This window comes from Panthera uncia, chromosome D2 (genome assembly GCF_023721935.1).
Source record: "Panthera uncia isolate 11264 chromosome D2, Puncia_PCG_1.0, whole genome shotgun sequence".
Lineage (NCBI taxonomy): Eukaryota > Metazoa > Chordata > Mammalia > Carnivora > Felidae > Panthera > Panthera uncia.
The window spans coordinates 77,777,662-77,803,347 of NC_064818.1; the positions used below are offsets into that span (position 1 = coordinate 77,777,662).

The 25,686-nt window shown below is 56.3% G+C and overlaps 2 protein-coding genes across 2 annotated transcripts in view; both read right to left on the reverse strand.

The window, feature by feature from the left end:
* Positions 1-5,983, reverse strand: part of FAM53B (family with sequence similarity 53 member B) — a 74,748-nt gene extending 68,765 nt beyond the window's left edge. Inside the window, exon 1 of the mRNA XM_049646615.1 lies at positions 5,899-5,983. Within this exon, the coding sequence (XP_049502572.1) occupies positions 5,899-5,976 (78 nt within the window). The 5' untranslated portion in view covers positions 5,977-5,983. The remainder of the gene's footprint in view (positions 1-5,898) is intronic.
* A 96-nt stretch (positions 5,984-6,079) lies between these two features.
* Positions 6,080-25,686, reverse strand: part of EEF1AKMT2 (EEF1A lysine methyltransferase 2) — a 70,856-nt gene continuing 51,249 nt past the window's right edge. The window contains exon 6 of the mRNA XM_049646636.1: positions 6,080-6,164. Coding sequence (XP_049502593.1) covers positions 6,157-6,164 — 8 coding nt within the window. The 3' untranslated portion in view covers positions 6,080-6,156. The remainder of the gene's footprint in view (positions 6,165-25,686) is intronic.

Genomic DNA, 25,686 nt, shown 5'->3' on the forward strand with positions numbered 1-25,686 from the left:
AACAAGAATCCGATTTTCAGGACGGGCTGCCCTCCTGGATCCCACAGTGACTTTAACCATCCAGTCTACGGCCAACCAGGAAACAGCTGGAAAAAGTCAGATGGCCGTGTCTGCCTGTCTTCCAAATGACTTGGCTCCCACAGCAGAACGCGCGCTGAAAACCCACACCGAAGTCACCAAAGGGGAGTGGGTGACAAAGACCCAAGAGCCCGGCCTCTGGGCAGTGCCGCCCCCGACACCCAAGCGTGCAGCCCATGGCCACCAGGCAGGCTCCGCTCCCGGGGGGAGGGTTCACAGAGGGAAGTCGGGCTTGGCTGTGCCAGGGGCCTCGCCTGCCGAGGGAGAAAAACTCCAACGCTACAGGGGCACCCTGGCACAAAGCAAACACCTGCTGGGGAACCACAGCCCCCGCCCCGTGGCCGGGTTGGGGAGGCAGGTGGCAAAGCGAGCCGGGCGGGCGGTGCACAGAAAACCAAAGTGGGATGGGGCCGGGGAAAGCAGAAGAGAGCAAGGACCCTCGAGCAGCCCGCCTGCTGCATTGCCACACAGATGCGACTGAGGACAGCTTGGGGTTTCCAGACGACAGGAAGCGAGCCAGTGAGCCAGCCCGCTGACCTGTCAGCGGAGCACGGCTCACGGGGCTTTTCCTCCCACTCGGCCAGCGTGGCCAGCCCACAGACGCAGAGGGAAACCACTGCGCCAGCACACGGGGGCTCCCGGGCCCTCGCTCACCCGTTCATTCGCTCAGCAAGGATTCATCCCCGTTGGCTACGGCCGCTCATTGGCCAGGCCGGGGAGCACACACGTGGAACGGGACCGCGGAACTGCCACCGCTGCCCTCCGCTGTTAGACCGAACCAGCCTCCTAACCCGTCCCCAGCCTGTGCCGTGGGCCCATCGTCCGTTCTCCACCCAGAACCCACGGAGGCCAGCCGATGCTGCTCCTCTGCTTACAAACCTCCAATGACCTCTCACGGCAACCGGAATGAAACCCGCCACCCCTCTCCCTGCAGCCGCCAGGCCCACACGAGCCAAGCCCGTGGGACACTGGCCCTCCCAATGCCACCTCGAGTCTTGCCACGACAGGCTCCCCGCCTCACTCCTGCCGCACGGCCTCCTCGGCCACCCTCCCTGACCGCCCCAGGCAAAGGGCACCCTCCCCACCCGTGCTGTTCTCCACAAGGCCTTGCAGGCAGTACGAACACTCGGCAAAGGCTCCTCGCGGGGCACAGGGCACAGGTGGGCAGCGATCATTCACACCCAGATCTCACACCACTTGAAGGAACATCGCCACGTCCCCTGTTCTCAGCGAGCCCCACTCCTGCTTGCTCACCGAGTGCGTGAAAATGCACAACCTGGTAATGCAGCACCCCCTTCTTCTGCTTCCTGCACCCCACTTTTGCACTGGGACCCCTCCCTCCACACAGCAGTGTCTTGGTGGGACTGTGTCCCCGTCTCCCCTGACACGGGATGGGCACAGGACGCGGGTGCGGCCCTCTCTGCTCTGCGGCCCGGCTCCTGGACTGAGCAAGCGCTGGGAGTCGGCAGGGAGGCCCTGAGCCTGCCATGAGCACCTGCTTCCAAAAGCCTCCGAGCCGCCCTGTCCCTGCCCTCTCTGGGACCTCATTCACCGCTCTCCCGACAGCTTCCTGGGACGTCAGGCCCAGGCATACCCTGACCAGGCTCAGGTTTCCCTGAGCCCGACACCAAGCTCCCGTCTGGGCTCCAGGTGGCCAGAGCCGATTTATCCCAAGTACACCTGGTACATGATGAAATTCCTGCTGGTATATGCCACTCTGCAGCCAGCCTTCCCACTCCGTCAAACCCTCTGCACCACTGCAGGAAGGATGGGCCAGCCAGTCACCATGCGGTGAGGCCCGCCAGGCCCTGGGGACTCCTAGCCTCAAGGTTTATACGACACTCAGTGTGCACACTGAAGCCAAGGCCTTGGCTGGTGTTTGCAGAAAATACTCTATTTCTCCGTGACGCCTCTACTCCTAAGCCTACCCCAGGGCAGGGCCTGGTCTCTGTGATACTCCTTGGGTCACAAGACAAGGTTTTGGCACCGGATCCTCCGTAGAGAAGGCAAAAGCTGGAAATCAAACTGGGGCTTCAGGGGCCCATCTGAATAAAAAGACAATTCAGGTCTTTACTTAATGAGGAACTTGCTCAGACAGAAAATGGCAGAGCTCATCTCTGGCCATAATCCTGCTTCCTCAGAACGTTCTTCTGCAGGGTAGTGACTAAAGCAATCCCATCACTCCTTCCCCATGACAGTGTGATGGGGAACCACAACGTGACACAGTCGGGCTCACACCCACGCGCTTGAGCAGGACAAGCAGGGCACCCCAGCCTGCTGAAAGGAACACAGTGAGACCACGGCTGTGGGAAGAAGACGGAGCCACGCCTGACAAGGATAAAGGAAGCCAAAGAGGGACGAGTGCCCCTGTGTGGACGCTCCCAAAGATGCCAACACAGACGGAGTGGTGACTCTGCCCCCCCACCCAGGCGTCAGGGTTGGCCAAGGCGTGGGTAGCGGCTAAGGGTAGGTGGGAGAAAGGCCCCGGACTGCCGCGGACCGCACGTGCACCCCTGGGTTCTAACCCAGGCCAGCCTGGGGCCTGCCAGCGATCCCGGCTGGGGCTGTTGCGCCCCATGCCAACTCGGGGTGGCTGTGGGTATGAAGGCTCTCCGTGCCCAGGCAGCTGTGTGCAAGGCCTGGACGGCCGGGCTCTTCCCAAGAGGCAAATCACAGCCTCGGCATCCTGATCCGACAAGAACAAAGTCAAGTACTTGCTCCCCAGACCAGTGTCGGCTGTTGAGGGAAACACCTCGAGGCTGGGGAAACGGAGGCAGCCACTCTCCACCCTCTACCCTGGGACAGTCTCCAGACTCGAGAGAGAGGGCTGGCCGGGGGGGTGGAGGCAGGCCGGGCCAGGGAAGATGGTCACTCGGGCCCGGGAGAACGGGCCATGGCCTGAGTGTGGGCGTGCAGGGAGGGGCCGGAGAACGCCGCTCCCGAGGTCAACCGTCCGGGCTGCCTTCCAGCAGCAGTAGCTAATGTTAGAACACGAGGAGGAAGAGCCCACTCTGCAGAGGAAAGCGACCAGCAGAGTGGGGGAAAGGGGAACCGAGCACAGTCCTCACTGCTGTGCAGTGTGCAAGCCGGACCGGGGCCGGGGCCGGGCGGGGCCCTCAGCCCTCTCTCCCCAGGCCCAGGCAGCTGAGCACTCCTCGGCCCTTTTTTCTGGTTTCCTACATCTCTCTCGGGAACAAGGCCAGTCACTTGTCCCCCGCATTTCGTTTTTAGAAAAAGAACAAGAGACCTCAGAGGGCAGGGAGGGAGGGTCTACAGGCCAACTTGCCCCGTGTCCCCAAGGTCGCTGGGTGGCCCCCGGGTGACTTTCACCCACAGTTTCAGACTTTCTCTCTCTCACTGCTGTGTGTCCGGGGCTTGCTCCCCTAATTCCAAAGTGGTCTGTGACTCATGTTTTCTTTTTTAATCCGAAGCCCCCCCCACCCCCCCACCCCCCCCACCCCTGCCCCTGCTTTCTGTTATCTTCTTAGCCTGCTTAGAAAACAAAGGAGAAACACTTTTCCATGTTCCGGTTGTTATCTTGATGGTATTTACAGGAGGCTGGTGTTGCCAGTTTAGGAAGCCGAAGCAAAGCCCCCGTCTGCTTCCTCCCAGCACCACCGGCCGGGGGAGAGAGCACACTCTACCATCCCCGTACTCTCGCTTCCGTCTCACGGACGTCAACACCAGGCCGAGACGATGCGGGGTCTCCCTTTGGCTGCCGGCTGCGCAGGCCTGGACTTCAAGTCCGCTTCCCTCAACCTTCCTTTGCTTTCCTGAGAAGATGGGTCTCCCTTCCCAGGCTAGGGCTGGGCGGCCACGCTCTTGCTGGCAGGCACTCAGGCCCTGCCTCCTCGAAGAGCAGCTCAGCTGACCTGGGGCCCACGTGCCCCGGGACCAGCTCCACAGCCAGCCCCGGCCAGGCCGGCCCTGAGATGGGACCAAGTTCGGCAGCAGCTGCTGAGGCCAGCAGCACAGCTGAAAGCGGGCAGGGACCCTCCCTGGGGACCTCCAGATGGCCCTCACCCCGGAGGTCGTTCCTTTTTGGTCAGAGCTACTCCAGATGTGTTCTTTAGATTTCAGCAGGAAAACACCCCACCCCCACCCCCCGCCAGCAGAAAGCCAGAGCAGCTCGTACCCGCACCTCGGCTGTGAACCTGAGCAGCAGCCAGAGAGGAACCAGAGCAAACCCGAGCTGAGCAGCAGCTGGGGTGCAGGAACCCACATTCACTCACTCTACAAATGTCCCTGAGCACCGCCCAGGCCCTGGTCTCAGGCACTGGGTACTCAGCAATGAGCAAAAGAAACAAAATTCCTTGCCTTCATGAAGCTCACATTTCAGTGAAGTCTTTCAACAAACGAGATCAAAATGTGGGATAGGCACTCCGAGGGAAGACAGACAGGGAGAGGGGCAGCAAGCATGGGAGAGGGGGTGAAGGTGGCAGAGTTCAATGTTAGGTTAAGTGAGCAAAAAAGAAAGGGAGGGAGGGAAGGAGCCCTGCTAAGCGGGAGTGTTCTGGGCCACACAGGAAGTGCAAAGGCCCTGAGGCAGGCTCCTGCTTGACGCGTTGAGCGAGGAGGCCAGTGTGGCTCTAGCGGAGTGGAGGGAGCAGAGGGAGAGCAGACAAAAAGCAGCATGGTCACGGAAAGCCAGAGGACATGGGCCCCGTGCCTCCCGGCCAGGTCTTTGGCATTTGCCCAACCTGAGGTGGGAAGCCCGTGGAAGGCTGGAGCGGGGGAGGGATGCATCTGCCTTGTAGTCCCTGTGGCTGCCGGGTGCGTAACAGGCTAACGAGCCAGAAGCAAATCTGTTACAACAAACTTCCAGACGAGAGAGGCCGGCAGGTGGGACCAGAGTGGCAGGAGTGGGGATGGCGAGAGAGAATCTAGTCAGAGACATTCAATGCAAAGTGGAAAGGAAGCCGTGATGGGCGGAGAGACCAGCCCACCTTCGCTTGCGGAATGCTTCCAGTCCAGTGCCCGGCACACCCACGGCGGGCCGTAAAGGCCTCGGGTCTCGGCAGCCTTCCCACACTCCTTCAAGGGCTGGAGACCCGGCCTGTCCTGTCCGCTCTTGGCCTGGCTGTCGGTGCGAGCCTGGGGAGGGAGCCCACGAGGGTGCCAGGGTGGGCTCACACGAGGGGCTGTGAAGGGCACCGGGATGGGTGCCTGCTGACCACAGAAGCGCCAGAGTGCTGGGGATGTAGCTATCTGCAAAACTCCTCCCCGAGTGTATTCAAGCCGGAGCGGGACCTCTTCTCGGCCCCTCTGCGGGGAAGCGGCCCCGCTCACTTCTGAGGAGCTGGGGCTGGAAGGGGGTTAGGAGGCTACTCTGTTCTCAGTCGGAGAAGGCCGGGCCGTCTGCCTCTCTGGCCCAGCCCATGAGGCCGCTTGGTCGGAGGACAACTTGGGCAGACGGCGGCGGAGAGCGGCTGTCACCACAGCCCACCATCTTGGCCGCCAGACCGCGCCTTCTTTCCCCCTCCTCTCCCACCCCTGACATTCCCCAGGCGGCCGCCACCTCCCTTCCGGAAACCCCCTCCCCTCCCCGGGTGGAGACCAGAAGGAGCTGCAGGGACGGCAGAACCACGCTTGGTCCTATTTAGCAGGGCGCTGGCCGGACCTCGCCAGCTACTTCCTGAACGTACTTGGCCAGGCTCTGGGTGACTGTGCCCACTGCCCTGGCCTGCAGCATCTCCCAGAGTTCTGCTCCCGGGCACTCTGGATTCGGTCTGCTAAGCCTGCATGTTCGGTCCACAGCCCCAGCTGGACACCAGGCCTCAAGAAAGGTCATCTGAGATATGAGGCCCCCTGAGTCCTTACCAGCTCAGGGTTGAAGGTCCTGCATGCTATGGAGTCAGCTCCCTGGTTGTCGAGGCTTTTACTCAGGATCATCACCATGGTAAGGACCTCAGGCACTGGGCTCCATCCCAGGGTGGGCACGAGCCATCTTCGGTTGGGCAGACTTGGGCAGAGGGTGACCTCCTGGGCACCTCCCAGGTGACTGGCATCAGCAGTAACAGCTCCCCATCGGCCGCTTGCCCTCGGGCTGGGGCTCTTCCAGGAAATGGCCAAGTGCAGTCAACTCCCTGGAAAGACAACAGAAAGGCAAAGGGATTCAGGTCTTGGGAAGACCGGGGCCCTGAGAGAGCTGCCCACGCCCCCGCCGACCCCATGCCGGGACCCTGCTTGGAATGGAACTGCCTCCCTGCCGAAGGAGAGGCATTCTGGCCACAAAGTCCAGAATCACCTTCTCAGAGTCCCCACCCCCTACCTCATGCCAGCCTTGAGGCGTCCCTAAAGCCAACGCACTGGTGGGTCCAGCAACGTGTCTCAGGTTAGCCACATGGCACCTTTAAGACCTATCTCAGGGTCTGGGTCGGTCACAATCTGCTGTCCCCAGACTCTGCTCAAGTCACGCGACACCTTCCACCCAGCTGGCTTTACAGGCAGCTTCGCTATATGCCCAAGGCTGAGGGTCAGATACAGACCAGCCCCACAGTCAAAACTGAAGGGGTCAGCCCTCAGGCAGCCTCAGTCAGCAAGGAAGCTACTACCCTCCTCCCAGTTATGAACAGAAGCTAATGGAAGAACCTGGAGGGTTTGTTTATTTGGAGAACTTACTTTACTTACTTACTCATTTATTTTGAGAGAGAGAGAGAGAGAGAGAGAGGCAGAGAGAGAGGAAGAGAGAGAGAATCCCAAGCAGGCTGCAAGCAGTCATGGCAGACCCCAACGCGGGGCTCTGATTCACGAACCGTGAGATCATGACCTGAGCCAAAATCAAAGAGTCGGACGCTTAACTGGCTAAGCCGCTCAGGCACCCTGGCCATGGAAAGGCACATATCTAGGGGCACCTGGGTGGCTCAGTCTGTTAAGCGTCCGACTCTTTGATTTTGGCCCAGGTCATGATCTCACGGTTCGTGAGTTGGAGCCCCGTGTGGGGCTCTGCACTAACAGGACAGAGCCTGCTTGAGATTCTCTCTCTCTCTCTCTCTCTCTCTCTCTCTCTCTCTCTCTCCCCCCCCCCCCACTCATGCCCTTTCTCTGTCTCTCAAAATAAATAAACTTAAAAAAAAATTTTAAAGGCGCACCATTTCTCATCCCTAGAAGGACATCTCAACAACAACACATTTGCAATACTGGGGACCTTTGTAGCCTGAGACCTCTCAGGCCGCCATGCCACACGGCCCACCAGCACCTCCTCCAGCGTCACCCCTCAAACAAATGCTGAAAGAGCACAGCCCTTGGCTCAGGTTTGAAAACGCGCTCCTTACAAACCAGTTTCTCTGATCCTATTTCCACCCTTCTGTGGTTACACCGTCAAAGGAAGTCACATCAGATGCAAGGAACCCGAAGACCACCGTCACAAAGTAAAAAAAAATCATGCCGATAATAGTAGAAAAGGCCAGCTCCTAATCTGTAATTAAAAACAAACTGCTCGGTGCAGGAAAATGTTCTAGAATCTGTTGCTCTGTGTAAAAATTAATTGCACCCTGGTATTTACTTGCTATCCAGATTGTAAATCATATTTTCCTGTTTACTTCGATTAGACTTTACAGTGGGTGTTATTGAAATTGCTCAATTACGGGCCAGCTGGCAAGCACAGGAAAATTACCTTCTACTGTTCTTCGAAAACAAGGTTCATCCAAAGTGCAAAAGCAAGGAAGGGAGGGGGGGAAATCAATACATTTTCAAAAGACTGGCTGTTCAGGAAGAGGCCTGGTGGAGGGTAGGCTCCCAGGTCGCACCGGGTGACCCGATGCGCACTTCAACGCCACATCGGCCTAGAAGCAACACATTCTGACCAAGAGTGAGCTGCTCAAGGAAAGAATTTCAGACCACTCCTCCAAGCTCCGGCCAGAAAGCTGAGCCAGAAATGCCCGCCAGCCCCCTGGATGCTTGGCTGGGGAGCGGGGCTGGGAGGCGGGGTGCTACGGACTCTCCCTTCAAAGGGACCCTTTGTGCCGCCTCAACGGCGGAGTCGAGGCCCGCCGGCGGCCATCTTCTTTCTGGGTACGACCTCATGCAGTTCTGGGGCAGCCAGCCATTGGCCCAAGGCCCAGAGGTAACCTGCCCTGGCACCACCCCGCCCCCGCCTCTCATTTCCGTCTTCCCTAAAAGGCAGGCGGGCTCGGAAGGTACCAGCTCACGTCCTCCTCGGTCAAGGACACCTGGGGCGGAACCCCAGCTCTTGAAACGCACCGTCTGAGTGACCTTTACCAAGTTCAGTCTCTTTCTCTCTCCATAAACTACGGACGACAGCGCCTGCCTCAGAAGACTGCTATACCATGTGACAACAGAGCTCAAACCCTTTGCTCAGTGAGAAGTCCTAGCTCAGGTGCTCCTGTGAGGAAGTGCTCGATGAACGGCAGCTACCGTCACAACTGTCGTCGGGGAGGCTGCGGGTCCCGATCCTTTCTCGGCAACGGCCGCCCGAGCAGCGATCTGTCCTCTCAGACTTTTTTAAAGAGAAAGTCCGTTAAATTGTTTTAAGGCCAAATTCGATCAGGAGGCCACTGGTCATATGATGGCCCATCTCTCTGGTGAAACAGTAGGTGCTCATTAAGAATGATGCTGTGGGACTCCATTGCCATGGAAACGCATTAGGCCACCAGGATGCCGCCGATAGGCACCAGACACGAAGCCGGACCGAGGCAGCGGTGCGGGCGTCCCTGCTCTTGCAGCTGTGCCCCCGCTGGAGCCCCGACGAGAGGCGGGACTCACGGCGGCAGCACGAGGGGCGAATACCAGAGCCCCACATGCTTCTGGAAATGGATGGTCGGCAAACACGGCAGGCGCCCAGTGGAGAAGGGAAGTCGAGCGCGATGCCCGTCCTCGAGGGTCACGGAGAGTTCCGCGAGCGCCGGCACTAATCTAACTAAGGCAGGCAGGGGTAGGGGGCACCGGAGCGCAGTGGTAAACAGCCCCCCACCCCCGCACGTGTGCCGACAACATACAGCATGACCCGCAAGAGCCCAGGAGTGGGGACAGCCAAGAAGCCACCACCCGGGGACTGTTCACACACATCGCGGCGGAGCCACGTGAAGGAACGCCGTGCCGCTTTAGCCACGGATGGAACGAGGCAACTCTGATGGTACAGATGTGAAACCCTCCCCAAGACACCCTGTGAAATGAACGGAGAGAGGAGAACGGCGCAGTCCCAAAAGCACGGCCGCCTTATGGAAGGGCCCGCAGTTCCAGAGTTCGAGGCACTTTGCTTGTGCGGCCTGGCGTGCTCCTTAAATCCTTCATCCAGGGCATAGGATACTTTTTTGGTGAAAAAGAAAATAGGCAAGATTTCACCAGGAAGGAAAGGCACACTAGCGGAAGTAAGACCGTAAGCAAAGCACAGTGGCCTGCCCTGTGCACGGGACGCGGTGAGCACACTGGTGGTAGCAGCACAGGGTGTGTGGCAAGGAGAGGCGGCCGCCAGAACAAGGAGCTGGGACGGCCAGTTCAAGCCAGAAGAGCTCTGCCTGCCCACTGAACACAGACTTTTTTTCTTTTTTTTTTCATGTTTTTTTCAGAGAGAGAGCGAGTGCACGCAAGGAGGGGAGGAGTAGAGAGAGAGGGAGACACAGAATCGGAAGCAGGCTCCAGGCGCTGAGCTGTCAGCACAGAGCCCGACGCAGGGCTTGAACTCACGGACCGCGAGATCGTGACCTGAGCCGAAGTCGGTCGCTTAACCAAATGAGCCACCCAGCCGCCCCATGAACGCAGACTTTATCACGTGGCCACAGGGGGCTCCCCAAGGGGCTCGTCTGCTTTGATCTGTTGAAAAAGAGTGATTTTTTTTTTTTCTGGGCCCTTTGCAACACCTAGCACAGTGCCCCGAATACAGTAAGAGCTCGAACACATTTTGAAAGAGACTATATTGTAGCAACATCTGAAAGGATCCAGGCACATTCTTAGACTTTGTGAGGCAAATCCAGACCAGCAGAGCCTGGCACAATCTGGAATTCCCTGGGATTCCTTTGATCCCTGGCATGGGCCTGGCCCAGTTCACTGGGGAATGCCAGTGCCCGTCCAGAGACTCACAGCCCAGTCTGAGAACGAGGCCAGGGGCTTCTCAGGGAAAAGCTGGGGGCGGGGGAAGGGGGGGGGCGGTTGAGGCTCAGCCTTTGAAGGAACAGCTGGTAAACTGGTAGTGTGGCTCTGCCCAAGGCAGAAGGGGGTGCCTCAGAGTCACAAGTGGCAAGGTAAAGGCCTCCTGGAGGCCACCTCTGGGGCACAGACCCCGCTCTGTCCTGGCGGGTTTTCTTTTAACCCATATTAAGAACAGCTTCTAGGGGCACCTGGGTGGCTCAGTCGGTTAAGGGTCCGATTCTTGATTTCAGCTCAGGTCATGATTCCAGGGTCATGAGCACGGAGCCTGCTTAAGATTCCTCCCCCCACCCCGTCTGTCCCTCTCCCACGCTCACGTTCTCTCAAAAACAAAGAACAAAAAAACAGCTTCTATCTATTGAGAACCTACTGGGTCCCAAGTACTTTATACACGTCAGCTATACAACAGGCTCACTTTACCCCCATTTTACAGATGGATAAAGCTCACCAAGGCGGAGAGGCTGATCTTGCATCTGAACCCAAGTGGCCCAGCTCCCAGGCATATGCTTCCCACCGATGTCCACCTGCAACATGGCCCCACTCCTCAGCTGCCCCTCCATCCCAAGTGCATCCTTCAAAAGCCCACTCAAGCAACTACCATACACCCCAGCAAGTGGTCTCCTTGGCATTTATCCCAGAGGAACGCAAACTTACGTTCACACAAAAACCTGCACATGACTGTTCACAGCAGCTATATTCGTGACAGCCCAGACCAAGAAACAACCCAGATGTCCTTCAAGGGGCGAATGGAGACACACACTGTGATACAGGCACACCGGGGAATACTACCCAGCGTTAAAAAGGAATGGGACGTTGAAACCTACTGGAATGACTCTCCAGAGAATTATGTGCGGTGAAAACACCCAATCCCCACACGTTAATTATGGCATGATTCCATTCACGTAGCATTCCTGAAATGACAAAGCGCCAGAAATGAGGCATAGATTAGTGCGGACCTGGGGTCTGAGATGAGGGTTTGGGCTGGGGGTGCGGGAGGGCAAGGCAGGTGGGGGATGAAAAGGCAACAGAAGGCATCCTCCTGGTGATGGGAATGTCCCATGCCTTGACTGCCTCTGTGTCGATTTCCTGCTTGTGATACTGAATGACAGTTGTGCAAGACGTCACTACTGGGGGGAACCGAGCAAACGACACATAGGATCTCTATGACTTAACAATACGTGTAAATTTACGACGATCTCAAAATTTTAGAAACCTACTCAATCTACGCATTTATCAAAGCCAATAGAACTATCTGGGGTGCCTGGGTGGCCCAGTCGGTTCAGCGTCCGACTCGATTTCAGTTCAGGGCATGATCTCATGGCTCATGGGTCCAAACCCCACATCGGGCTTTGCACTGTCAGCGCAGAGCTTGCTTGGGATTCCCTTCCCCCCACCCCCTCTGCTCTACCCTCCCTCACTCGCGTGTGCACGCTCTCTCTCAATAATAAACTTAAAAAAAAAAACTCATAGAAATATCAAAAACATGAATTGCACTGTAAGTAAATATAAAGCTTAAAAGTAAAAAGCAGAAGTCCACGTGGCTGCCACTGCTTGTACCAAGGAAACCGCGTGCAAGGTAGGGCAAGGACCCGTGCTGTGGGCTCTAACAGCCCCCGCCTTCACTTTGAGCATATCACTTGACTTCAGAGTCCTCCTCTTTAAAACGAAAGCAGTGACACCTTTGCTCTGGGGGCTGCTGGGAGATCGGATAAGAAAATACATATGAAAGAGTGGGGCACAGAGAAGGCCCCGGACATCAGTGCCTGGCCCCCTCGGCACAAGTAGCCACTGTCCGTCTCTCAACATCTTCCCGGTACATCTCCTACTGATTCCCTGCCTTTGTTTACATCTTGTACTGTCACTTCCCTGTGCCCTTATTTAGGTGGTAAATCAGACTCCCTGCACAGTGCTCATGGCAGACAGAGGGGCCTCGCACCCTGCCTCCACATCCATCTGGGGTGCCACTGTGCACGGGAAGGAGGGGTCACCCCCCCCCCCGCAGGTGCCTGCTATTCAGGGGCACGTACACTCTCAGGCTCTGACCCCAGGAGCCCCCCACTCAGTGATTCACCTTCTCCAGCATTTCCATCGAAAGAGCAGAAAGCAAAGTCAGACTTTCTACTGATCTGTGATCCCACTTCCCTGACCACCCTCCTGTTCCCTGGGCATAGATGGGGTGGCAGAGGGCTCTGCCCACCCCCCCAAGTCCTGCCCCAAGGGCGCATCTACCTGAAGACGGCCTGGACTCCCTGACACTGTGCCCAGAACCAGGCTCGCAGGTTGGGAAGGGCACCAGGCGACACCGCCCACCCTCAGAGAGAGGCCCTGGATCCCTCACCACGGCACCTCAGTCCCAGAAACACCCCCCATCTCCCTTCACAGCCCCTCCCCCCATACGGCCATACCCCTGGCCTCCACCTCCCTGAGCACCAACCATGGGCCAGGCTCTTCTCATTTAACCTCTCACATTCCTGCAAATAGGCATCTGTTAGCAGAACTCCCATTTTCCAGATGAGAAGGCTGAGGCTCCAGGAAAATAACTCCAGCATTTGCCCAAGATCTTACAGCTAGCAGGGGGTAAGGTCAAGATGTGAATCCAGGCCTGCTTTTTCGGCACTCTCTCCCTGATGCCACAGGGAACAGGGGACGGCCTCGATCCCTCACACAAGTCCTTCCTAACATGAGACTTTCTTGCTTTTGTTCTGGATCTTCAATGTGCCTTCATCCATTTGCAACCCTTGAATCCAGCTCTCTGATACCACTGTGGTCAGGGACTCTCAGCTTCTGGCAAATGGGAACCCTGCCTGGTGCGTGCGAAATGAATTTACAGAATGCTAAAAAGTTTTGTAAACTCTAAACCTCTATAGAACTCTCAAGATTAAAGGAGTTTACCAAATGCTTCTGTAATGCACTTTGAAGGGTTATCGCTTAATAAGAACCTGACCACACTGGAGATCGTCAAGACAAACTCTGCCTTCTTTTACAGAGTATCTATATCCTGTGTTGACTACTTGCACAAGTTAGTTTTACAGCAGGAGAATACCTCGCCGCCCTAAACACAGTGCTCAGAGCAAAAGCTAAACAGGACCTTGGCCACAGACAGTGACTCTCCTGATGGCTCAAGCAAGCCATTTCTCGGTGCGTCCACCTCCCCTTCCATTAAGCAAAGGAAATGGGAGGAAAACAGCCATTCTACAAGGTCTTCGGGAAGGCCACATGCATTTTTAGACCTTTGAAACTTCAGCCGTCGGCAGGACAAAAGCAGTCTGGGGACAGGACCTAGAAGCAAATTCGTGAACACGTGGAGAAGTGCGTCTTTCGGTGGGTCGTGCCTTCTGCCAGACCCTGCGACAAGCCGATGGAGGGGAGGAGGGGGGAGCTGCAAGCCTGTGGTGGCATCGAGGCTGCCCTCTGCCGAAGGAAGGAAGGGAACGTGCCCAGGGTCACCTCCGGCTTGCTGCCTCTGCACCTCAGTCCCCCCAGAGCTCACAGGGTGAAAGTTAAAAGCTGCAGGAGCGTCCCCACAGCCCATCCTCTCGCGGACCCCGTCAGTGCCAGGAAGAGGGCCCGGAGGCTCAGTAAGAGGACGTGGGTCTGGACAGGGCACGCTTCCCAGGCCTTCGAGTCCTCCCGAAAGAGAACTGATGAGAGACAGCTATGCCTCCGGCACCTTCAACACACAGACAGAAAACCGGAGACGAGCAGAGCCCCTCTAGTCGATATGGTGACACCTCGGACGTGCTCGACACCAAACACTGCTGATTTAAGCGAATGCCAGAGTCCAGAAAAAAAAAAAAAAAAACGTTTGGTTTTTTTTACCATTTTCCCAGCATCTTCTGGGTCTGTATCTCGGGAAGTCAGAGGTGACACAGAGCCTACCTTTCATCAGAGCATGAATAGAATAAGAGTAGCCATGGCAACCATAGCACATTCTATGCTTACTGCTTCCTCAAGGTGTCCCTACGAACGGGCACTGTGGCTGTTCCATTTTACAGAGCGACAAACCGAGGCATGGGCCCAAGGTCACCCAGGCATGAAGGATAAAACAAGGACTCAAGCCACATCGGCCAAACTCCAAAGTCTTTGTCTTAACCACGGAGTCTTCTAGCAGAAATGTGAAAACTTCCAGGATCTGTACATTTCCCCGTAATGATCCTTTAAGCATTTGATTTCTCAGTTAAACTGACCGGACGCTGAAGCAAATGCCGGGTCTGCAGTACACCCTTGTCCACACAGCTCACCCTGAGGTATCCCAGGCTGAACACCCACCTTCTGGAACCTAGTGCTGAAACACAGCAGTAGGGGTTCCAAGGCAGGCAGGGACCGGGGGCGCGAGAGGGCAGCTCAGAGAAGGTGAAAAGAACATAAAGTCATCACTTTCTATCCTTCACTGCATGGATGGGCAGCTGAACCGGGTGCCATGCAGAAGGTGAAGTGTTCCCCAAGAAAGCCGGGGTGCTCCCAGCCCCGGGGGGAGTCCTGCTACGCCAGCCAGAATCTAGTCCATCTGTCCCCATCTCGCTGGGCCTCTGCCTCCGACCACCCCTCCGCCACAGCCCACCCTTCTCCCCGAGTCCACTCCCAGGGTGCTCCTGGCGGTGGGGGGGGGGGGGGGCCCCCCCCCCCCTGCACAGTCTGGCTGTGGACCTGCCTCAGTCACCCTCCGGTCTCAGCACAGAGCCTGCCCCAGCAGGAACCTGATACCAACGTCTTTAGCGGCGTCCACAGAACTGGGGAAGGGTGCCGGATTCCCGTCCAGAAGCCACCCTTCCACCCAGCTGGGTCCCGGAGGAGCTGTGGAGCCCTGGGCGAGCTACGCAATTTTGCTAAGCTCACTCTCATCCTCTGTAATCTGTAAGAAGGGATCCTGGTCCTGCCCACCTCAGGTGGAAGGTTAAGGAGGGAAGACTCTGGAAGGTGGGGGCCCTTAGAGAATGTCCCTACAGGCACCCAAGTCCACAGGTGAGCACAATTCTGAGCAGAGTATAGGCCCTTCCTAGATGCTTATAAACTATCTAACAAAGATCACGTCCTCAACGGCCACGGCACGAGCTGCTGGGAGCAGGAAATAGGAATCCCCCCAGCACCTCGCTCCCGGGATGGGGCTGCTGGACCTTCAGGTCCGCTACTGATTTTTATGCTCACTCCGGGTTCCATTTGCATGTGACAGGTGAGGAAAGTAGGCCCCCAGAGGCAAAATGGCCCGAAGCCTCACAGGTGGCACAGGCCTGCATCACACTCTCAGGGGAGAAGAGATACTTTCTCGCCGCAAAACTCAAGCACCTGCTCCTCACAGAGGGCGTGCTCACCCCACCCCAGCCCTCACCCCAAAGCAAGGCGTGTCCCTGGAGGTTATTTTTCTTCTCAACTGAGATGAATACACCTTCCCTGGCCTAGTCCTTCAGGTGATCAGAGGCCACCAAGGGTCCACGTTTGGAGAAGGGCTGGCAGTCACATTACCTGGCTAGAAAGGAACCCACCCTGTGCCCTTGGCAGAACAGACCCACCCGGGCTCCCTTACGAGACCGTCTTACTCAAGGGGAAAAAACAAAACCGCACAATGAGCCCCTGAACCAAATCAGGACTCTGTTCTCTGGGACTTTACACAGTCATTCTCAGTGTCGTAGGGATTTTCTGGGGTTTTAAGCAAATAACATTTCGAGGCGGGGGCGGGGGGAGAGTGACATTATTCGGGGACATGAAAGTGTCGAGACCCAGAGCCAAAACAAAGCTGAACACGGGAACGACACAGCCGGTGTTGCTTCTTGAAACCAAAGCCAACTGCACGCATAACTTGTCAGGAGCTCGTTTATCAATGAGAACCGACAGACACGTTTTCTACGAGCTCTCGGGCAACGCTCACTCCACGTTAACCCACCAGACGCCGCGAGAGAAGAGCGTGCTGCGGGCTGGAACCTGCTGAGCAAACCTCAGAAGGAAGGAAACGAAGGCCGGGGAGAGGACCGGTACTTACTGAGCACAGAAGCAGACACCAGCCTCGCCTGCAAACCAGGGTGAAGGAGAGGAAGGCAGAGAGCAGGGGACAGGGAGACACAGCAAGGGCCCCAAAGATAATCTACTGAAATGTTAAGCCACTTAGCCTAAGACGACCATGACCTGTTCTTCAGTCAGACCTGTTTACGAGTACAGCGAATTTAATCAAACCATGATTAAAAACCAAAAGACGTGAAGAGTTTACAAAAAAAAAATTTTTTTTTTTTTTTTTAAACAAAATCAAAACTCTATATAGAGAAGCCCACATAAGAGGCAGTGTGCTCTGGGCGGAGCCAGCAGGGCTCAGAGGAAACGTGGATTCTGGCGTCGGCTCTGCCCCTGAGCCGCTCTGCCTGCTGGCCAAGCCACATTCCCTCTCTGGGCCTCAGTTCCCTCCCCTGTCAAACGGGAGTCATTGTTTCTGACTAGCGAGCGCGTGCGTGCAAGCCACCTGCCAGGTCATGCTACCTCTCTGAGCCTCGGTTTCCTCGCCTGTGACATGCAAATGGGAACTGAGTGTGTCTGAGTCTCAACCACAGATCTGAGGGGGTGTGAGCTGTGAGAAAGGGTGGCGGGAGCGGAAGGAGAAACCGCTGTGGGGGGCTGCGTGCAGGCCGCCTTCCTGCTCCTGCTCGGAGCTAACCTGTCAGGTTCGAGGTCCCGGGACACTGGACAGCAGCAAAGGCCAGATCCTCACTCGCTGCACAGCCTCAACTATCACCTCCCACACGACAAAGCAGGAAGCAGGAAGCAGGAAGCCACCCTGACGCTCTGATGTGTTAGCAATCCCAGGGGCAGGTAATGCCAGGTAACTGGAGGCTGGGGGAGGTGGGGTGGCAGAGCCCGCCCCTCTGTCTTACATCCTGAAGGAGCAGAGACAGGACTGTCGTACAAGTGCATTTTCCAAGCTCAGTCCCGAAGCACACAGGGGCGGCCTGGTGTCTTTCAGTGACACTGACAACATTCTGGATTAGGAGCCTCTTGATGGCCCAGGAAGTCAGTCGGTCACCAGCTTCCACACCTTCACCCCCCACCTCCGCTACGAGAACACCCTCTTCCTAAAACATTTATGGAGACTCTCGGGGTCCAAAGACGGCTACGTTCTCCTGCTCCCGCAAGATGAGCCGCCCCCCAGCCTGGGCTACAAGCATGGTCTTCATGCTTGTGTGGCTCCAGAAGGTCCGTGGGCAGGAACAAGGACTCCAGCCCCAACCCCAGCTGCACCCCAGTGCTGCTCCCACAGGACTGCCACGCCCCCGCGCAGAGGGATCATGGGACACGGCTGGGAGGGCAGCGACCTCTTTATCTCGGGGGCCCGGGGCCCCCTAACAGTATCACAAGTATCACGGTGAAACACTGGAGAAGACGCAGGAGGCTCGAGGAGGACTGGGAGGGACACGAGAACCACCAGGGTCCCCACCTGCCACCCACTCAGAGGTCACACCCTGACCTCATCTTACAGGCAGGGCTTCACCCGCCCGATCCCACCGAGTCATATCACCAGCCTACTTTACAGGGTCTGGTGGGGAAATTAATCAGACAGGCTGACAATCCACGCCAAGCCTTCCGCCTCCTCCCCTCTACCTGCTTCCTACTGCAGAGTTCCACCACACGTTCTACAACGGCGTCATCTGCCAAAACCAGACTCTTCGAGAGACTCAGCTGCCTGATGGGTCTGTCAGAACGACACGTACGCCTGATCTCCAAGGCATCTCGGGTCAAATCCCCGAAGCCATCTCTCTGGTACCTCCCTGGGGGCTTCCAAAGGGTGAAACAGTGGGACAAACTCTACTAAGCTCACCCTGGCCGTGGGCTACAGCCCCGACGGGGGCGGGGGGCACTATCTGTGTAGCAACAGCCATCCGTCTACACAAGGGCCAAACCCGCACCGGACCGTCGACTGTCTGGACAGAGAAAGAGACTCCCGTCACAAGGGCTTCCCGGAGGTCCGGATGCAAGGCAAAACCCAGGCATTCTGCCCCAAGCCACTTGGAACTGGCCGAAGAATGGGTCTAAGGAGCTTGGGGAGCAGCTGCTTCCTGGGTCTGGAGCCCCATTTTTATCTTCTGGCAGGGCGTGGGTGCAGGAGAAGGGAGGGGCACCTCATCTGTAACCGGCCTCCGCTTCCTTCCAAGCACCCTGGATGGGACACCGGGGCCTCCTCGCACTCAGGGCAAAGGCCTTGGGGCGCTGAAAAGGAAACGATGTAGCCAACCAGGTTCACCTGGCTTACGGGGAAGGTGCTTTAGAAGCCCCGCTGAGCTGTTCCAGGCTGCTCCACCCAGATCTTGATGGCTCTAAGTGAGGCTCAAAGGGCCTTGAGACAGTTAACCCCATTTCCAGAGCTGAGCAGATCATGCTCCCCGTCAGAAACGGCTCCGAAAGAAACTGATTCACTCCCCCGCTTGTCCCCAAAGTGCCTGAGAACCTGCCAAATGCACCCAGCTCCGGCTCTGCTTGTGTTATTGTCATTGTCCCCCTCCTGGAACCACCGGGACCTGTTATTGTCATTGTCCCTGTCCTGGAACCACCGGAACCGGGTTTTGAGCTGACTTGCCTTGCTCTCAGGAAGCCCATTTCATCAAGTCAGCAGCAAAACTCCACAGCCAGGCCTGGCCTTGGAGCACCTCCCAAAACCTGGCCCCAGGGGCCTTCGGATCATATGGAAGGGCCTGGCCCTGGTCAGGAGCCTCGTCTGGAGGAGATACCAGACGTGCAGGGCTCCCAGCCAGGGGCAACACGAGGGGAGGTGGGTAGAGATTAGCAACGTCCTCAGAGTTGGAACTAGTAAGAAAGAAAACGAAGCTGTCAGATTACATTAGGGGATGGGATCAGAATGGGTGAAACCTAACAGGTACCGGTCAGAGGCCAGCATCTGGGCACCAAAACAAGTTTCAGGCGCTCTCAGGGAAGACTTAACAGCAGGTTATCATCTCTGAAAAACTGTATTTCATCGTTCAACGAGCCCGCACTGAGCGACTGGTGCTGCATGCGTGACGGGAGGGGCTTTGAAGGCGCAGCAAAGCCACAGGCCCTCCTCCCAAGGAGGTGAAAACTATTAGCAACTGATGCATGAGTGAAGTAAAAAGCAAAATAAAATACACTAGGAAGCAGAGCACATTCTAAAAAACAAGTCACAGGATAACATAATCGGGCCTTCTGAAGTTCAGAAACTGGCATCACAACTTTATGGGCTAAGAACAAAGCCATGCTGGGGTCGCTCCCTCCTGCACCCAGGCGGGTTCTCTGCCTGGGCAGACTTTTGCTCACTTGTCTTACTAATGAACCAACAAAACATTGACCATGGCCGTGATATGCACAAAGCCCAGAAAGTGCCCAGAAGCGGCCTCCACGTCCACGAGACCCCAGCAGACAAGGCTGGCAAAGCCGCTCGGCGGCCTGCTGCCCGGCCTGGCCACTGTGGGCGGCAGGAGGGTCTAAGTCTGGCGCAGGTGCCCAAGAGGCAGTCTCCCCGGATGCTGCTGACCTCAGCCTTGTGCCAGCCTCACTTCACGAGCCCAGGTGAAGCCTCTACCACAGAGGGGTCATTGACAGATAGCAGGCAGCAAAGGGATAAAAGTTTCTCTCCCAAACTCTCAGTAGAACCCAACTTAAAAGTGACTTGCCTTCCGCAAAGAGGAAGGAGACAACCTCGAGGGAGATGAACCCGACACATGTCATGGGCAAAGTCCCCGTGCCATCCCATCACCCTTGAGCTGCGGGAGCGTGTAGTACCAAACTCACCTCCCCTGCAGCGGGTCCTGCTCGTGTGCCGAAATTCACGCACCCGCTGCCGCAGCCAAGGTGGGCAGCAACCTAACAGCCCAAAAGTAGGGGCAGGTAAACAAATGCCACAGCACCCATGCAAAGGACAAAATGCAGCTTTTCAAAGGCCGGGAGCCCTCAATACATACTGGTAGGAAATCATCCTCCAGTCTACTTAACGGGAAAAAACAAAGACCAGCGGTGCCCGGGGATGCTCAGTCAGTTGAGCGTCCAACCTCAGCTCAAGTCATGATCTCACAATTCGTGAGTTCAAGCCCTGCATCTGGCTCTGCGCGGACAGCGTAGAGCCCTGCTTGGGATTCTCTCTCTCTCCTTCTCTCTGCCCCTCCCCTGCTTTCATATGCACTCTCGCTCTCTCTCTCTCAAAATAAAAAAAAAACTTAAAAAAAAGACCAGAACGGTGAGCATCGTCAGCTCCCATTTAGGTAAAACTGAACAAATAATTCTAATGATATGGAAGTCTCTGGAAGAATACCAAAGACAGCGGTGTCTGCCTGGTTCAGTCGGTTAAGCGCCTGACTTCGGCTCAGGTCATGATCTCGCGGTTCACAAGTTCAAGCCCCGCGTCGGGCTCTGTGCGGACAGCTCAGAGCCTGGAGCCTGCTTCAGATTGTGTCTCCCTCTCTTTCTCCGCCCCTCCCCCACTTGCACTGTCTCTCTCAAAAATAATAAACATTAAAAAAAAAAAAAGAATACCAAAGACACTTAACATCAGCGATCTTTGAGGAGGGAAAGCAGGTAGCTGGGAACAGAAGCGAGAGGAGACTCTTCAAGGAAAGCCACTCTATTTGTTTTAAGTCTTGAACCACACATAGGATAACCTATGCAAAAATATGTAATTTTTTTTTAACCTAAACTACATATCCACATATCTGTATACACTTGCACATGGAGGGAAGATCTCTGGGAAGATATACAAGAAAAGGACGACAGGAGTTCCTCCAGAGAGGGACGGAGATGTGTGGCTGGGCGACAGGGACAGGGGACAGTTACTGTCACTGCTTTAAAAATTAAACACACAGGGGCGCCTGGGGCACACAGGGGCTCAGTCGGTTGGGCATCCGACTTCAGCTCGGGTCATGATCTCACAGTCCCTGAGTTCGAGACCCGCGTCGGGCTCTGTGCTGACAGCTCAGAGCCTGGGGCCTGCTTCAGATTCTGTGTCTCCCTCTCTCTCTGCTCTTCCCCCACTCACGCTCTGTCTCTGTCTCTCAAAGATGAATAAATTAAAAACAATTTTTTTTAATTGAACACATACAAAATGCTTACAAGTCCCCAGATACACCAGGCTATTCCGTGCGTCCGGACCTTTGTTCACGCAGGTCTCTCTGGCTAAAATTTGCTCCCTGCCCCCTTCAGGCTCCACAGCCTGCAGCCAGGCTAACCACCCTTCATCTCTTAGACTCAGCACCTCCTCCAGGAAGCGTTCACCTTGAATCGTAGAAGCAAGAAGCAAACAGCGCTGTGTGCCTCCCCCAAGGGCTGTGAGCTCCTGGAGGGCACACGCCCGGCCTCAGTCCCCCGAGTCCCCCGTACCCGGCACGAAGAGCAACTCAGGAAACGTTTGCTGCACCAGAAAACACATTTGCCACGTTAAGTCAAGTCGCAACTTTCCCGGCGCCGAGAGCTATCAAGACCTCTCTTGCTCGCAGGGTTTCCCACAGCTATCAAAATTGTGTTGTTAACACTAATTCGAAGCATGACACCTCCCGGTCCGCAGAGGGGCCGCGCTCAAAGCGGTGTGGGTTCCACAGCAGCAGAGTGTGGGCAGAATCCGGCCGCCACAAAATCCCTGTAGCTGACAGTGCTCACGCCTCCTCGGGGCCCCACGGACACTCATCAGAGCCTCCACCAGAGCCTCTGTGCGGGCAGCGGCCCTTCTCATGGAGGATTCTCAGAAACGTGGGCCCAAGATCCTTCCCGAGGCTCCGTCCTCCGCGTTCTGCTTGTAGGAGAGAGAGCTGGCCACCCTCAGGGCCTGCTGGGAGGCAGCATTTCCAGGGCACCCCCGTGGGCCAGCGTCTCCCGGGCACAAGGAGGCCCGAGGTCTTGGGAGCCCGCATGGTGAGCAAAGGAGGGTCAAGGGGCAGGATCGCCTAAGAGAAGCTGAATGCGTGTGCGAGGCTATGCTCCGAAACACAAGGTGTTTTCTAGGGGACTTTAGTTTAACAGGCAAATCCCACACACACCCTGCGCTGCCCCTCTCTTGTCACTATTCCCTCACGGTGTCAGTCTCGGCCCAAGTCCAACGCTCCCCGGACCAGCTGTGCCAGGGACTAAAGGAGGAAGATGGATGTACCCAGCCGGGTTCACACAACCCACCAAAAGTTCACACAAGTGTACCACAAGGCATAATACATGCCAGAATATGACAAACGCCACAGAACAGAGGAGGGGGCTGTAATCCCAAGTGGGGAGGGATAGCCCGGGCAGGTGTCCTAGAGGAGGTGGCCTGAGCGCCAGGCCTCAATGGACGCAGAGGAGTTCAACAGCCAAAGACAGGGCGAGGCCATCCCAAGAGGAAGCCAGTAAGCACCTGTCTAACACCCCCAGCAAGCTGGGGTGCTGGGAGTTGAGAGGCCCTTCCCAGCTTCTGGAGGAAGGAGCCCCATGCGGCCCAAATGGGCACACGTCCAGCTGATGCCGGTGCCCCTCTTACATAAGGCCCAGGAGGCTCTGCCACGGAGGGTGGCCTTGGGCCAACGCCCCCCACCCCCACCCCCGTCTGGCCCGCACCTCGCTCTCAGGGGTCTGCCCTACCATTCCGGTCCCTCTTCTCTCCCTTTTGCCGGCGAGAACACCAGGCCGAGATGCGCAGACCCACACGGGACACCGGCTGGTGGTCTGCTTAGCTGAACAAAGTCAGGGGACCCTGGGCGATATTGACAAGGTATCCCAAACCTCCCGCTTTGGTAAAAAACGGCAGCGTGAAGATACAAAGCGGCAAAACAGTTCTTTCCATCTGCCAGGACACCAGCAGCCCCTGCACTGACCCACGCAGCTAACCCAGAATGCCACCACACAATGCGAGAATTGTGCTCTCCCTTGGGAAGGGGGAGTGGCCACGCACAACCCCACATGAGAATGTCACGATCGGCTCGGACTCCAGAGTTACAAATATGTGCTCAAGGCATGTGCTGAGCACGCGCTCACCACGTGTTTGCGCGGCTATGAAAGCACAAAAGCACAAGGGCCAGTGTGCCTCAGCTGCTGGGGACTGGCCTGGGGACGGCGGCGGACCTGGGGCCGCGGGAAAGGCCTCAGAGAAACCCCACAGAAAACACTGCATTCAAAACCATGACTGCTTTACTGTCCCTGAGGTTTTAAACTCACGGGCAGAAGCAGGGACAACTCCTTTACACGACAGAACTGCCAGGAAAACCGCAAAGCTCAGCCGAACCGGTGACCAACGCAACACCCCCCCCCCCCAAGGTGGTCCAACGTGAGCTAAAAACAGGCCACGAGCAGCGATCTCAGGCTCACTCTGGAACCAAAAATGAGATAAAATCAGTCCTTGCAGGCAGCCAACAACCAGACAACCCAGAGTCTGGCTGGCTCTGCACAGACACAGGCGTGCTCCCTCCTAGCTCTGGGCCTTGGTTTCCCCACCTGCAACAACCTTTCTCCACCTCAGGCGGCCCCTCCGTTGTCAGGGAAGAAGGGGGAGGGAAAAGAGCGGCTGCTCCCGGGGAATGTCAGTGGACCGGCCGCGCCAGTCCCTGGGGACACTGATTTCAGGGCACTTGAGACAAAGGCACCTCGGCCTGAGCGCGGACCCCTGGGAAGTCTGCAGAAGCATCCGGAGAGCATAAGCATCATGAGGGACGCAAGCTTCCCAAGAGGATGAGCGCCACTGAGGCAGGGTTAGCTCAACCCAATGGGGGGTCCTTCTCCGGTGAGAACGGGTAAAACAAACCTGAGAAACCAAATCTCAGAACTCAAAACCACCAATGTTGCCTCCTTTGGTATCAGGGGTCCGGATAAGGAAGGGAGGGACAGCCGGGGTGGACGGCGGGTGGCGTTCAAGGACAGAAAGAATCACCCACACGTAGGGAGCAAGTGTCCCTCCAACTGTTACCATGCCAAGTCTGGAGATGAACAGCCTCCATGAAAATGGTCCTTGTCCTCGTCTGCTCAGTGAAGCTGTCACACAGCGCCATGAACCGGGTGGCTTGTAAACAACAGACCCTGCTTTCTCACAGTTCTGGAAACTGGGAGGTCCAAGATCATGCTGCCAGCTGATTCAGTGTCTGATGAGAACCGCCTTCTCGCTGTGTCCTCACGCGGCAGAAGGGACGAGGGCACTTTGGGGACTCCTTCGTCAGGGCACTAATCCCATTCACGAGGACTCCACCGTCGTGACCTAGTCAAACCCCCCAAAGGCCCCCACCTCCTAACACCACCACCTCGGGCACTAGGCTTCGACATACAGATTTTTGAGGGGGGGACCCAAACATTCGGTCCACAGCAGCTGGAAACGAAAACTTTTTGGGCGCCGAGGGTCAAGTCTCCCAGAAAGTAAGATGCGAAGTTTTGTTAAATGTGCACCTCTGCACAGGGCAAAGATGAAAAGGAAGATCAGACCCACAAGTTGCCCAGGGCAGGCATTCAAGTCGCTAGCTGGGACCTGCACAGGCTGACCCACACCCTTGCTGAGGTAAACACTAAAGCTTCTGACACCCGCTTCAACCATGTGGTTTTCGTGCAGTGGTTCTCAAAAGTGCGGTCCCCGGACCACCAGCGGCAGCCTCACCTGGGACCTTGTTAGAAATGAAGTTTCAGTCCCCTCCCCCACCCCCCAAATGACTGGATCAGACACTCTGTGAACGGGGTCCAACAATCAGGTTGTAACAAGCCCTCCGGAAGCTTCCGGTCCTCCCAAAAGTTTGAAAACCAGTGCGTTGGTGCACTTGGTACCCTAGAACTCTAGGAACGGGGAGGACAGCACTGTAGATGAAAAACCCGGGACCCATGGAGGAGGCTGAGTCTCTTGCAAAAGGCCGTGAGGTCAAGAAAGAGTGGGAGGCCTGGGCCCTGCCACAGTCACTTCTTCTGAGCCAGGACCTAGGGATCCAGATACAGTTGACCTAGTGCTTGTCCGTAGGGGGCAAGATATCTGGAATGATACTACGAAACCCAAAGGTTGACCACCTAGGGAAATGCGTCAGAAACAAATGGAGAAAAAAAATCGCTTGCACGATACTTGCCACAAGAGGAGAGAAAAATGGGGTTGAGCAAAAAAAGGTAAATGAAAGAGGTAACTGATATTAAATATTTGGGGGAACAGGAGAAGAAAAACTCAATTTCTGGGGGAATACAAATTGCCACCTGGGGTATCTTCCCCTCACTTGCACTCGCTTCACGGGGTCTCTGTCAAAGACGCTAAGCTAGAAGAATCTGAGAAGCGTGTTTTCATTTATTCGAAGAAATCTTTCCTCTCTACCACGAGCAGAAGCTATCCACTTCGTATGTGGCAGCTTGACTGCCTGTCAAGATAATTTAAAGATTAAATCTTTGTTTTTTAAAAAAAAAAAAACAAATCCCGCAGCCGCTGTTAAAATCATAGAAAGATTACTCAGTACCTGAGTGACTGTATAGGGCTGGGGGGTGGGGAGAGACATAGAAAAAGGATCCCCGGGGGCGCCTGGGTGGCTCAGTCGGTTAAGCGGCCGACTTCGGCTCAGGTCACGAACTCACGGACCGCGAGATCGTGACCTGAGCCGA